Raw genomic sequence first — 14,199 nt, forward strand, 5'->3', positions numbered from 1 at the left:
TAGTAAAATTAAAATATATTACCTAATGATGTGTTGTGATACGTGTTCGACAGCCAAAAGAATACGTGAATGTCGGAAAGTTGGTAAGCGTTTTTTCTTCAATTTTTACGAAAACATGCACGTACTCCTTCGACGAGATATGAATTGTGTACGACAGAATATGGACCACATTTTATCACATTTTACCTATTGACCGATGGGATGAGATGAACTAACTCTATTATATATCTCGTGTTATTATTTCTAGACTGATTATTGACTATGACTCTTCGCATTTATATTATAATTACAGATTTTGTATGAACAGTGAATAATTAAGCGGTGAAAATAAAATAAAAATAATTAAGAGAACAAAATGGAAAATATTGTAACTCACCGTTTTTTTCATTATATATACATTGGTAAACCAAGCGGATGAACGATAAAATGTTATAATGAATTAATTACGTATGCATTTATGATGGGTGATTCATCAGTATAAGAACTGATTAAACAGTTTCTTCGGCACTATTAATTATATTAATATTGGTGGTTCGTTGATTCAAAAATGTGATTTTGTCTGCGCGTATAATGTGCATGTATGTGTGTGTTTATTTCTGTATGCGTGTTTGTAGTATCATGCACAAATCTGTTTGGATAATTGTAAAGAATCGTAAGAATAATAAGACACGTACACGTGGCGAAATTGTAATTTTTCGGCGATAAGAAAACAATTTTGATCATTTGCCACCACTCGGATTAATATGATATATAACAGAAGTGGCAAGCGAGATAAGACTCGCCAGCTGTCCAACATATTTATATGTATGGAAGAGTTGAAATTAAAAAAAAAAAAAAAAATAATAATACATATTTAAATATTATATCAAAAACACTAAATTTTTTTTTTTTGTAAATATTTTCTATAAATTGTAATTTAATAAAATATTTTACTTCTTCAAATACATATATTCATAAATTCATATTAAAAACAAAACATTGGTTGTGAGAATGTTTTGTATCTCACGATAAGATGCGAGCCGCAGTTTGGCCACCCCTGATATATAATATAGAAGTTTGGAGCAAAGTAGATGTAAATATATATATATATATATATATATAATCTCTATTAGTATTCTACCTAACCGTACTTATGAATAATATATTGTTATATATATATGTATATATGTATAAGTCCCTCTGTGTTTTGAATCATACACGGTATTGATGTAGGGGGAATAGGGAGTGGGAAATAGTATTAAAATGCTCGTTTTAGATCACATGTACAATATAGAGTGATAGTAACATATTGTATAGAACAGAATAATTAATTTTATTCGTTGGGCTAAAAATCAATTATGTTTTGTTTTTCTCACATTTAACACGATTGTTCTTGTTAAACAAATCCAGTTCTTGTGTTCTTGTATTCGGAAACAAGCCGTAAATGGTCATTATTCCGTAGAAATACAGTTTTTTTTAGATTTGTATATGTTATTATTTGATTACTTTTTTCCACACCCGCGGTGCAAAATCGAAGCGAAAACATCTTCCGCAACACTGTACAACACTTATATCACATGAATATCAATAATTGAAGAATTATTGTAATGAGAAACACCGTAAGCGTAGAAAATAAGGAATTCGGTTGTAAAAAAAAATATCGTAACATAGTCAAAAAGAATCATTATGATAATGTATCCTATGGGTTTAGACGCGATGTTCATGTCAACAGCAACGACATTACAGTGAACCTTTTAAACGAACCGCTGTGCTTGTGACCGGAGACCGAGACGGCGAAAAAACCTTTAGAAAACCGAAAGAAGAACGTGTCTCGGGTCACAGGGATACGAATGGGTACCGAGGGAGGAGAGTGCACCCATAGCGGTAGGACTTGTACGGACTGGTTCGCAATAATGGGATAGCCGAGCTCGTCGCCGGAGTATCTATTCAGGTGTGAATGGCAACGGGAGGATGCGGGTTTCGGTGATTCAGACGAGATACTCGACGGCGAAACGAGGTATGATGACGACGTCGCGTAGCCGGTCGGGAGGCAGTCAGATGATGTTTGTGTCTTGGTCAGCTTCGATGATGATTTTCTCGGTCGAGTTGAGCCGCGATTGACGGAGCGACGCCACCGAAGACCTGGGACTGGTGGCCGGTAGAATGCCGCCGCCGCCTCCGTAGGCGGTAGCAGCGGTCGCTTTGCCGTTCTGCTTGATCGCGGCAGACGCGGTGATGACGGCCGTGACCGAGGCGGACGACACGAAATCGCAGCCACCACCGCCATAACCACCGCCGCCACCATCGCCGCTACCGTAGCCGCATCCGGCGGCCTTCCGGTGGCGATGATGGTGCCGGACGGACGCGTCCGAATTGAGCACCATGGATCGGTAACCTTTGCAGAAGCACCAGTCGGGATAGTGGGTGGTGAGTATACGGCGGAACGCGTCCCGGAACTCGGTGTTGAATATGGAGTAGATGATGGGGTTGAATGCGGAGTTGGAGTAGCCGAGCCACGTGAGAACCTTGAACGCGGCTTCGGGTATGCACGTTTTGCAGAACGCGGCGATGATGTTGACGCAGAAGAACGGCACCCAGCACAGCAGAAACGTGCCCATGATCACGCCCACGGTGATGGCCGCCTTGTGGTCACTCACGTGGTACGGTGACGTGTGGTGGTGCACCGCGGTAAGCGTGGTGGACGCCGTGGTGGCGGTGGTGGTGGTCGCGGTGGCGGCGGTGGTGGTCAGCGGCCGCGTGACCGCTCGGATGCTCTGCACGTGCTTCTGCGCGTAGCAGTACAGCCGGCAGTAGATGCCGATCATCACCACGCACGGTATGTAGAAGCTGATGGACGATGAGATCACCGCGTACGTGGGCGTCAAGTCGAGCGCACACGTCATGTACTCCATGTTACCTGCGTGGAACACCACCGGCATGTGCGGTCGGTGTATACTCAGTATGCAGATGGGCACGACGGACACGAACGCGGCCAACGCCCACACGCCCGCTATTCCCAGTAGCGCGTTCCTCCGGTTCAAATATGTCGTGTACCTGCGAACAGAAATCAAAAAAAAAAAAAATAAAATAAATTCCCACCGTTTGTATTAATTGTAATGCAGTACAGCGGTCACTCGATAATTCGAAATTCAGAGTGACCGAGATAAAAATTCGATTTGTAGAAGGGTTTTCGATTTACCGAGTGTTCGAATGTTCGAATAATCGGGAAAAGAACTTGAACGATTCGAATAAAAGGGAGATGAACAATTTAATTACATACCCTGTTTGTGTTTATTATTTGTATTATACATTTATATTTACACATATTAATACGTATTATTATAGGTTATTAAAGAGAAGTTATTTTTGAAATTTTTTATTTTTTATTTTTGTGATAAATTGTTGCCCACAATCCGGTCCATAGTATTTATTTTGGTATATTCGATAGCATAGCAGTTGGGATACGAAATTGTTGGGCAAAATTTTTTTTTTTCATCTGCTTCAAAAGGCCTCGATCGTTTTTTTTTATTGGCGCGCCGCGGCGAGTGAGAGCACTTGTACTTTATGGTGTGCATATTCGGTTTGATTACGTTTTACTCGATTTTAACAACTGTTTGCGCGTTGCAGATGTTCATTTTGGTGAAATTATATGATTAAAGTCTCGATTAGGAGGTAGGTTAGGTAGTTATAACCTACGATAATATATCGTCGTTATTTTGTCGTCGTCGTTATTAGTTTGATTACGAGTACGTTAAGTATGCTATTTATGCATATATGTACATAATCTTTAAATAGTTAATCGTATATTGATTTTCGGAAATGGAAAAAATAAACACACTTTTTGGTCACGGAGTTTTTCTTCTGCGTACTCGACGGAAAGTTTTTCGGGTCGATTTTGAAGGCAAGAAAACAGAGATAGTCAGTCTGTAATCTATTAAACTGTGGAACACTCGGGTTTTCCGGATGAAACCATGATACGTGCAGGCGATCATTACTTTAGTCGTAGACGTGATGATTCTAAACACATTACCTTAGGTCACACAAAATAATATCCGGGAGTAACTTAATTATATGATTTTATAATTTTCTTTGGACTGCTATAAGCTTTAAATTCATAGCTAATCAGGTTTATGTATAAGAGTGAAGAGGGATGTATTTTGGCGATCGAGAGTAGAAAGAAGAAACATTTGCTCTTAGAGAGTCTTACGTTGCGATGTCATGAAGTCACCATTTAAATAAACGCATAACACAAAGATTAAAATATTGATCTATACACATAAACAGTTATGCCACGATAGATTTATTTAGTAGAGATGAATACAATAATATTTTGAAACCCACTACTTGACACTTTTTGTCACGTATCCAGAAATAAAGACATTAAACCAAGCTTTTCCAAGTTCATTGTAGACTTACATAATAATAAAATAAATATTTATATTCGATTAGACATTTTTGTTTGCACAAGAAATCAAAATCAATTTTATTTATGATTATTTTTTTAAACTAAAAATCGTGTTTTTAGTAATATTTTTGAGCTATTCACATTATTATACACATTATACAACTAGTTAATAATTACATATCTCCAATACGTATATGTAAACATTCTAAAAAAAAAAAAAAATTATGAAAACTATATGATATTGTTCTCATTACAGAAATGTATCATTTTTGCCTATACAATACGCCGTGTTATAATTTTATTAAGGTAAAAAATCAATCGATGATAGTCGATAATCGATAATCGATGATAGAACTAGTCAACAAAAATAATATTTGTTGCTTCAATTATTTATCACTCATCGTCAATTTTTCATTACTTCGAGTTTTTTTGTGTTTGAATAAATGGTAAAATAATTTACAAATATGTTTACACATAAATATTATATAAATATTAAATTATAGAAAACTAATGTTTTATTATCAGTATTTCTTGAAACCGGGTAAGCATTTAACATTTTAATTTTCAAATCATAAATTTTTCAAACTCATTTTTGTTGACTTTGATCTAATTTTTTGTATTAGGTGCATGGTGTTTAAAAATAATATACTTATATTTTCAAATGTGCAGGTGCCATGGGAACAATAGCCAAGCCTGGGCATTAACGAGTTAATAAGTTAAAAGTTAAGTTAATTTAACTTATTAACTTAATTTATTTTCTTACAGATTAACTTAAAATGAACGCATTATTTTTTCATTTATTCCAATTAAGTTAATTTTGATTTTCAAGACCAGAAAAATATTTTCGTCAAATACCGCGTATATCTTTTGTTCGATAGCAAATTAATGAAATTTAGAAAATTATCAAAAATAAAATCTATAGTGTTCCAAAGAATTTTGTATTTTTATTTTTAGATAAGAATATTATATTGATCACGGTATTAACTAAAAGGTTTAATTAACTAAATAGGTTTTGGGAAAAATAGTCGGCCGTCTAAAGATTATTATATATACCTAAGTAAGAATAGCCATTCCGTCCATGAATATATTGTTATGAAAAGTGGCCATATATCTATATTACATAAATAAATCCATATTATCATTGGTTAAAGAATAAAATTATAATTAGAAATATTCCATAATAAATGATAATTTTAAATTTGTATACCCCTACAACTTAGTGTCTAGAACTAGCACTGCCTACACACAAAACTGATCAATAATAACTCTACTTATAATATATATCGTTATCTATGTGTATGTCTATGTAATAGTGCATATTTTTTAAGTGTTGATTGTAACATTATAGAAGTCATACAATTGAAAATGGACAATAAATATCCAAGTAAGTTCTATTATTTCGTTATCTTTTTAATTTAATAATTATAATTAAGATTTGCTGTAAATTTATATATATATATATCGCTTAATCAACGCTTGATGTATTTTTTTTTATTAACTTAACTTATTAATTGAATTTAAGTTAATAACATTTTTTAATTTAATTTTTTACTTAATTGATGTGATCCTCATGTGAATTAACTTAATTTGTAACTTAATTGAACGTGAACTCAATTAAATTAACTGAGTTAAAAATATCAATTTGAAGTGGAATTTATTTTTTTTCCTAAATTATTATTATGTCTAATATTCTGTGTTTATGCGAGAAATTCCAATTAATAATAAATATTTTGTATGAGGACGATTTGGAACGTTTTACAACGTAAAATTTGTATCGTTTAAACTAGTAAGCTCTAAAATTTAAGCAGTAGGTAATGAACCAGTGGCGTACCCGGAAATTTCTTAGTGGGGAAGATCCCAAATTTTTATTTTATCTGTTCTCTAATTATAATTATAGTTTAATTTAATACCAACAAATTACTGTTAATAACTATAATTATAGTCACAATATTTATACGCATATCACACATATTCTATACAAAGGTTTACTAGCTATAATATGTAGGTACTATAATTTGAAATCAATTTTTATTTGGTAGTAAAATGTTATAAAAAAAAATACATTATTTAATTAATAATAATAAATAATATTAAAAAAGCAGTATAAATTAAACATGGTTTATACATTATAGGTATATTATATAATCTATAAACTTTGTATATTGAAAATAATGGGAAATTAAAATACACTATGTACTATTTACTATTAAACCACTAAGTATGTAGAAATTTCAATGAGAAGGTCCCCCATTATTTCACGTTTTCTACCTTCCCACAAAGAATTTAAAAAATCTTGATTATTTTTTTCAACGTGTTTAGAATAGGTAAAATACGAACTCGTTTCGTTATTGTGTATGTATAAGAATAATAAGGCTTTGGAATTAAAATACGTATATTTCTTTGTAATATTTCATTGAAATAAGTCTATACAATAAAAATGTTTCTAAGGTATAATAATAAAAGCTATTTGTGTGAATGTATTTGTGTAATGCATAATTCCAGATTGTGCTCGACTAAGTACGGCTGAAGTACGTTTAAATATAATAACATGGTCCTATTAAGTTTATCACTATCGTCACTGTTGTTAAATCCTTTGTACACATACCCGCATTAATCATGGGTTTTAATAATACAATGTATTGTGTTCAGTATATATAAATGTGAAAAGTCACCAATTTAATGCTTTTTATTGCTTTTATCGAGAAAGTCATATTATACAGTAAGTACATGAATGGTCCAAATACGCAAAAATGAATATTAAATGGTTATAAATATGATTAAAAGATTAATTTTATACAATTTAATTATTTAAAAATAAAAATAATAATAAAATATAGTAATGATTTAGTTTTTTTCTGTTAGTTTTAAAAATTACCAATTTAATAGAGAAAATTGAATTATTAATATTTCATGTCCTTACAATTAGAAAATATAATAAATACGTATACAGTTGTATAACAAATACATATTGCACCATTATAAATAACATTAAACAAAAAAGTAGGTAATATTATAACTTTATATTTCAAAATAGCAAGATTATTTATAGGGATGAAAATATGTAGAAATTGTATATTTTTTTACATGTCTTCTTTTTAGAGCTATGTGAGTTATCTATTCTATAACCTAGTACAGTGCTTTTTAAAATTTTTCGACCAACGGCGCCATTTTTGATCTAAGGTTTTTTTAGGGCGCGCCCTTCCTCAAGCCATATAATGACTAATAATAAGGACAATTTTAAACCAGATAGTATTCCATGACGGCGCGGCACCCTTATATAGACATCGTGGCGCACCAGGGCATACTTTGGGAACGGCTGACCTAGTGAGTTCATTATTTGTACTATATATTTTGCATATTTTGGTATTTTTTTCAAGAATAACATATTAATAATTTTTCGTGCATATAAATGCATTTTTACGACATTTGTGTTATTTATTTTCAATATAATTTATCCCAAAAAATATTAATTGAATAGAAAACTTGTAGTTTCTATAATATATCGTTCAAACCTAAAATGTAAAACGTATACAGTAGTTTATTTTATTTTAGTATTTATCGCTTCTAACTGCTTATAACTAATCTTCGTTCTAATGGCATATAATATATTTTTAGATTATAATTAGAAAACCTAACCTGGCCCTTAAAACTAGTTATAACCGATTTCTATTATATTTATTGTTATTTACTAACGTACTGTATTATTCATTAATTATTGAATAGTACTTAAATTGAAATATAATATAATATTAATAATTATTAGGGCTCGGATTTTAAAGCAAATGTTTCTTTTTTTTATATATGAGATAGAACTCTAATTTTTAAATATAAATTCGTTTCACGTCATTCTGTTTCCAAATAAATCAATTTATTTTTGCTTTTCTTGTGTAAATGCTTTTTTATTGCTTTTTCAGTTATTCCAGCTGTGGAATTTTTATACATATGTGTATGTTTATTTTGCTATAGTAATACAAACATTTTTATTTAATTAATAACAAATGTGAAAACCCAGAATTCGGACTAAATGGTTGTATTGAACTATTATTGTTTTCGGTTTAATTGTTAAATTTAATAAACTTATAGATTATCAATCTGCAGACAGTTAGATTATTGGCAAAATTTATAAATATTGTCTTAGACACAGAAAATATGTTAAATTAAGCTAATGGAGATATTGTAACTGCAGTTTCGGGTAAACTAAATCGTGTTCTTGTGAAAAACAAAAGCTGAAAACAATTCCTAGACTCAAATCAAACGAAATTAATTATCATTGGTTAGATTTAATTGGAACCTCTTGTATAAAGTATGTACCGATAATTTCAGTGAATGTAGAACATTCGTTTTCATTGTATAAAAAAATTCTGTCAGATAATAGACAGTTTCACTACTTAAAATCTTATAAAATACATAGTAGTTCATTATTTTTTTAATTTAATTAATTTTTATAACTAATTCATGTTAATTTTTCGCTATGTTTTTTTTGCGTTTTTTAAAAAAAAAATTGCTTAATTTTTGCTTTTTTGAGACAATTTTTTGCTTTTTTTTGTTATTTATTATACTTAAAAATCCTAGTCTTAATAATTATCAATAAACTGGTGTTTTTATCTTAGCTAAGTATAACGTGATTGATTTTCTTTTCACGACTGTCAAAAATAGAATTTAGTTAAGTCCCTGATATGAACTAAACATAAATGATCTCATTATTATTCGTGTATTCGTTGTTTCGTTTAGTATTTAATTTATTTTAAAATAACAAAAGTTCTTAGTGTAATGAAATATGTTACAGAATTTGGTGAAAATGTTTTTTCTATAGATAATGATATTAATCACTTACTAATTTTTATTCGACGTTGACGGTTGTTAAAAAATTAAATAATATACTTTTTTCATAGGAGAGTAAGACTTTTCTTTTATATTAATTTTGAATTCATAGAATAAACTATTAATATAAAATCTAAAAAGTTCTTTTGTTAATCAATCAATTTAATAATTTGCATTGCTCATAATTACAATAACATTATTATTTAATCTGTTGCCTGACTATAGATGATTATTATACGTAAATTAAACGTGTCCACTGAAGGAGGTGTAAAAAAAATATGAATAATCCAAAAATAGTAAAATAACTATGATTGATTGAAAAAAATTGTGGAGAGTCTAAAACATGAGCATAATTTTAGTTGAGATGTTGGATAAACCATGTCATTTCAAGGATTATATATAAAGATGATATCACAGGGATGTATTTAACATTTAAATGAAGAGCTATGGTTTTAACAGAATGATTTACTCTTCCTTAGAAATACCATTTAGCCTCAAATAGCCATAAACCTAACTATACATAGGTAATTTACCTCTACTCACTTATTCATTGTGATATACCAAAATCTACTCACGTCGCAAAAATTCTGCACGAAATTATGTGTAAAATCCAAAGTCTAAATCGGCGTTGGATTTGTCGTGCTTGGAGAAAAAACGCGATAAACTATGTTGGAGATTAAATTTAGTGCATATGAAGGGTGGCGTTTATTTAAATATATTATACGCATATATGGCAATAGCCACAAAGTAGTGGTTTCGGGATGTGTGGTCGTTAAATGGATAAAACTGGTCTAGTTGTTTTGTTTTAAACTATACAGCAAACTAAATTTTAGCAATTACCTACAGCAAGTGAACTTTTGATTTCGGCTGGCAAATCGATGAAATTACCTTTTCGGCAGCGAAATAACTGTTTGAGTGCCAGTACAATGGTATGATAATTACATTATACTACTTACGTGGTATGATACCAAAAAATTATTTATATCATAGATATAACATTATATTTAAATATTGCTTCACGGCATTGTTTAAAAACATATCTAATCGTAAACATATTGTTTTTTTTTAATTTTTTTTTATAAAATGTGTAACATTCTTATACATAATTATTTCGCCACATTAAATATCGATATAATATTATTGTTACATTGATATCAAATGACAGCAGTAGAAAAAAATACGAGCGTACATATTTCTCGAATACAATTGTCAGAAACCAAAGTTTTCTTTAAGTCTTTCCAATTTTTTTATTTTATTTGCTGGCCATTTGACTAAAAGAACGATTTTATGGTTCAGAGCTTCGTTTCCAAACGAATTCAACTGGGTACTTTACGTTTGTTTACACTATATACTATTGTAGTTTATCACTTTAACGATATAGAAAAAAAAAGAGAAAAATGAATTTCGGATCAATGGCAACCGCTTTTTTCCAATTTTATTTCACTATCTTCAACGTTAACTATGGGGGGGGGGGTTTCTATGCCCGTCACGTTCGTTCATCAACTTTCTCATGTAATTGGGTTCAAATCAACGTTATCCACTCCATCCGATCTTATTGCCCTTTGTCTCTCGACCCATCGTCCACGAGTCCCGTCGATACTTGCGGCTACCATCAATGAATTTTAACTCGTTAATATGATCAAATAAGTCATAAGTGAATCTGTGGCTTTTGATTTTGTTACATTCTGTTTCAGTTGACAATCGAATTTAATGATCGTAAATTTTTAGGTGAACGTTTTTATTTCAAAGTTTACAACCAAAATCCGATTAATCCACAGTTTTCAACATATTACTATACTACTGTGTTACGACTATGCAAATTTAAACATCGAAATACAAAAAAGACTTAAGCTCAATGGTACGCGTTTATAATAACTCGATTTCAACTATGTAGATCAGTGGTTGCTAAACTGTTAGGCGCAAGCACTTATTGAAAAATGCGAGTCAAATTATATATTACACTATATTTATTATAAGATCGACAATAATTTGCTTTTATTAAAATAATAAAATAAACTGTAGTTTTATTTATTCATGAGACCCGCGATTAATTTATTTTTATTTTGAAGATGCGTTAACCAAAAGTTTGGGAACTGTTGATATAAATATTAAAGATAAAAAGAAAAAAGCTAGAAATAATTTACAGATGTTATTAGAAGTCATGAAATATGACGTCGTTTGATTTTATTATTCATTATAATTTTCAAACATCAAGCGTAAATATTGTCCAAATAAATAAAAATTATAATTTAAGATACCGGGAATTACTGGAAAATTTTGGAATACAAATCATGTTTTGCAATATAGTATGTATCAAGTTTATATGTACAAATGGTTGTTGATTTATTTAAGAAAAACAGATGTTAATAAGGTTCGAAAGCATGATGTTAACAATTACAACCTAACAAGCAGTTAAAAAGTCTCACTGTTGACATAATGTTTTTAGTAGGAATAGTTTTCCATTAAACGTCAAGTCACCGATGAATAAGAATTACTCATTTTTTGTCCGAAATAATATAACATGTCTAAAATTAAATATCATTGAATGAGCTGGAACAAAAAGTATTTTAAAATCGGATTTATAGATACCTAATATTTATGCTTAAGATAAATATTTTTTTTTAATTAATCTTGGAGAGTTCTCAAAGTTCATCTTGAAGTTTAAAATGACCCTTACGTATAATGAATTACTATATATATTTATATAAATGTTATTGTTAAAGAGTTTCGAAAACAATAGTAGTATTTTTTAAGCAAAAGTTAATATTTATGTATATAATTGTATATTATGTAAATTGTTTTCAGTGTCTGTCTGTTAACTATTCTGCACAAGTGTGGTGTAAATAATTACTTTATAAATACTTTTTTTCGATTTAACTTATATTTTATATGTTGCTTATATTTTAAGTTGTTTTATAGTTTCTACTTCTTTCTTTCTAACTTGTAAATAGATTTTTTAATCAATATTCTGGACTTATAAGTAAAATATTTTTAACCTTTAATTTTATATCAGGGTTGAACGTGGGTTGAACTGGTTAAATTTTTTTACGAATGACGAATGTATTTTTTTAAAATTCAGTAGACCTCTAATAATTTAAAGTCACATTGTCCGTAAACTAGTTATATTTACTACCACCTATTCCTTACAACCTTATAACCTTATAACTGTATTACCATTATTCGATGATTTTTTACCAATATGCAATTTAAAATATATGATTAATTTTAACCTTATTCAAATTATAGTTTGTATTATATTGAAAACTGATCTGTAAAAATATATATTTAATAACTGTGTTACCGATTCATTCGTCCATCTATATCAGAGATTCCCAACCTTTTTTACTTAACGGCAAAATTGATCATTTTAAAAATTTCCACAGCACACTTAAATAAAGAATAATGAATATACATAATATCATAATTATATATAATGTACTATAAAATAATTATATTAATACAATATATATAATACAAATTTAATTTGACATTTGAGTCTGGTGTTTTTTACATAGTTCCTCTATTACGGGTGAAACAGTTGAAACGATACAAACTGTTAAAGGATAATCAATGTCACCATTCCACGTAAATCCAAAACATAAATAATTATCATCATATTTACGTTTAATTTTTAAATTTAAACTTTTATTATTTATTAAAGCTGATTGTTTAATATTAATTTCAATATTTAAATTGTTGTCATTTGCACTAACATCATTGTCATCTGTTAATTTATGCTTTTTTAAAAATCTATCCATTTTTAAATTTAACTTACAATATTTCTTGATCAAAATACCTATACAGTATAATGCATAACAATTACACGCGCTTAATTTTCATTATAATGAGCATCGGCTATGTTTTCATGTAGTAATTTTAGTATGTGGTAAAAGTCAACGCAACTGCTTGTAATACCCGTATCGGGTAGTATAGGATCTCATATAATATTATAGCCGTTTTATCAGGACATTTTATAATTTTTTATTTTCAAGGGAATTTTGAAGTCAATGCTATCATAAATATAAATTATAATTTTGATTATCATATTTAGTTATGCTTAAAAAATTATAAAATTACAAAAATTATACGGCACGCTTGAATCATTTCGCGGCACACTTGTGTGCCGCGGCACAGTGGTTGGGAATCCCTGATCTATATAGTACTGAACAATAATTAATGTAAGATAATTAATACGAACATTTTAATTAGCATATCTTTGTACCTAACATTCAAATGATTAATAGATATGTTGCACGGGACGAATAATTAGTTTATTTGTGAAACGATTTAATGAAAAATAAATAAATAGATTGATTTTATTTTCCAGTTAAAAATTATGCTGGGTGATTAATAAATTAATCGGGAACCTATTTTATCGCGGCCCAAAGTTGATGTACATGTTCTATATTAACTGACATATATTTATAATATCTAGCATGATATCTATCTGGAGTCATATTTAATAAACCATAGTTGTACATAATAAGTTTAGAAATGGCTTTGTCGTTTTAGCTTTGACAAACTGTTAGATAAGTTACTTATATGCGTATCTTCACGAAAATATCATGGAAAAAAAAGAAACGAGTATATATTGATTTGCAGTCGAACGGAAACGTCCTGAAAAATGTAGTTACTTACGCCGTGAAATAGACATCCTATAGTTGGTGTGAAACAATTTGTACAGGATTTGTGTCTACGGATTGACGATATCAATGATGAACCGTTGTCGGTTGTATGCACAACATAAATATATGTCTAAAATGTACTTGATTGTAAACAATCACGAGAATTCGGTTTCGGTTTATAGATGCGATGGTTTACGGACATGAAAATGTTACTATCAGAATTTAACGTTTTCAAGAATTATAAAATATGAAGCTAGAGTATAATACGTGACATAATATTATAATATTAAAACGTGTGGTAATCGGTATATGCGCTGTGGATAATATTACGAAGGATTAGTGGCACATGAATGCATACCATGGTATGTG

At 29.9% G+C, this 14,199-nt stretch overlaps 1 protein-coding gene across 2 annotated transcripts in view; it reads right to left on the reverse strand.

Annotated features, from left to right (window-relative positions):
- Positions 1-990: 990 nt before the first annotated feature.
- Positions 991-14,199, reverse strand: part of LOC112693792 (dopamine receptor 1-like) — a 295,063-nt gene continuing 281,854 nt past the window's right edge. For both annotated transcript variants that reach the window (XM_025569000.1, XM_025569001.1), the window contains exon 4: positions 991-3,033. In XM_025569000.1, the coding sequence (XP_025424785.1) occupies positions 2,034-3,033 (1,000 nt within the window). In that variant the 3' untranslated portion in view covers positions 991-2,033. The remainder of the gene's footprint in view (positions 3,034-14,199) is intronic.

This window comes from Sipha flava, unplaced genomic scaffold (assembly GCF_003268045.1).
Source record: "Sipha flava isolate LNK unplaced genomic scaffold, YSA_version1 99_pilon_pilon, whole genome shotgun sequence".
Lineage (NCBI taxonomy): Eukaryota > Metazoa > Arthropoda > Insecta > Hemiptera > Aphididae > Sipha > Sipha flava.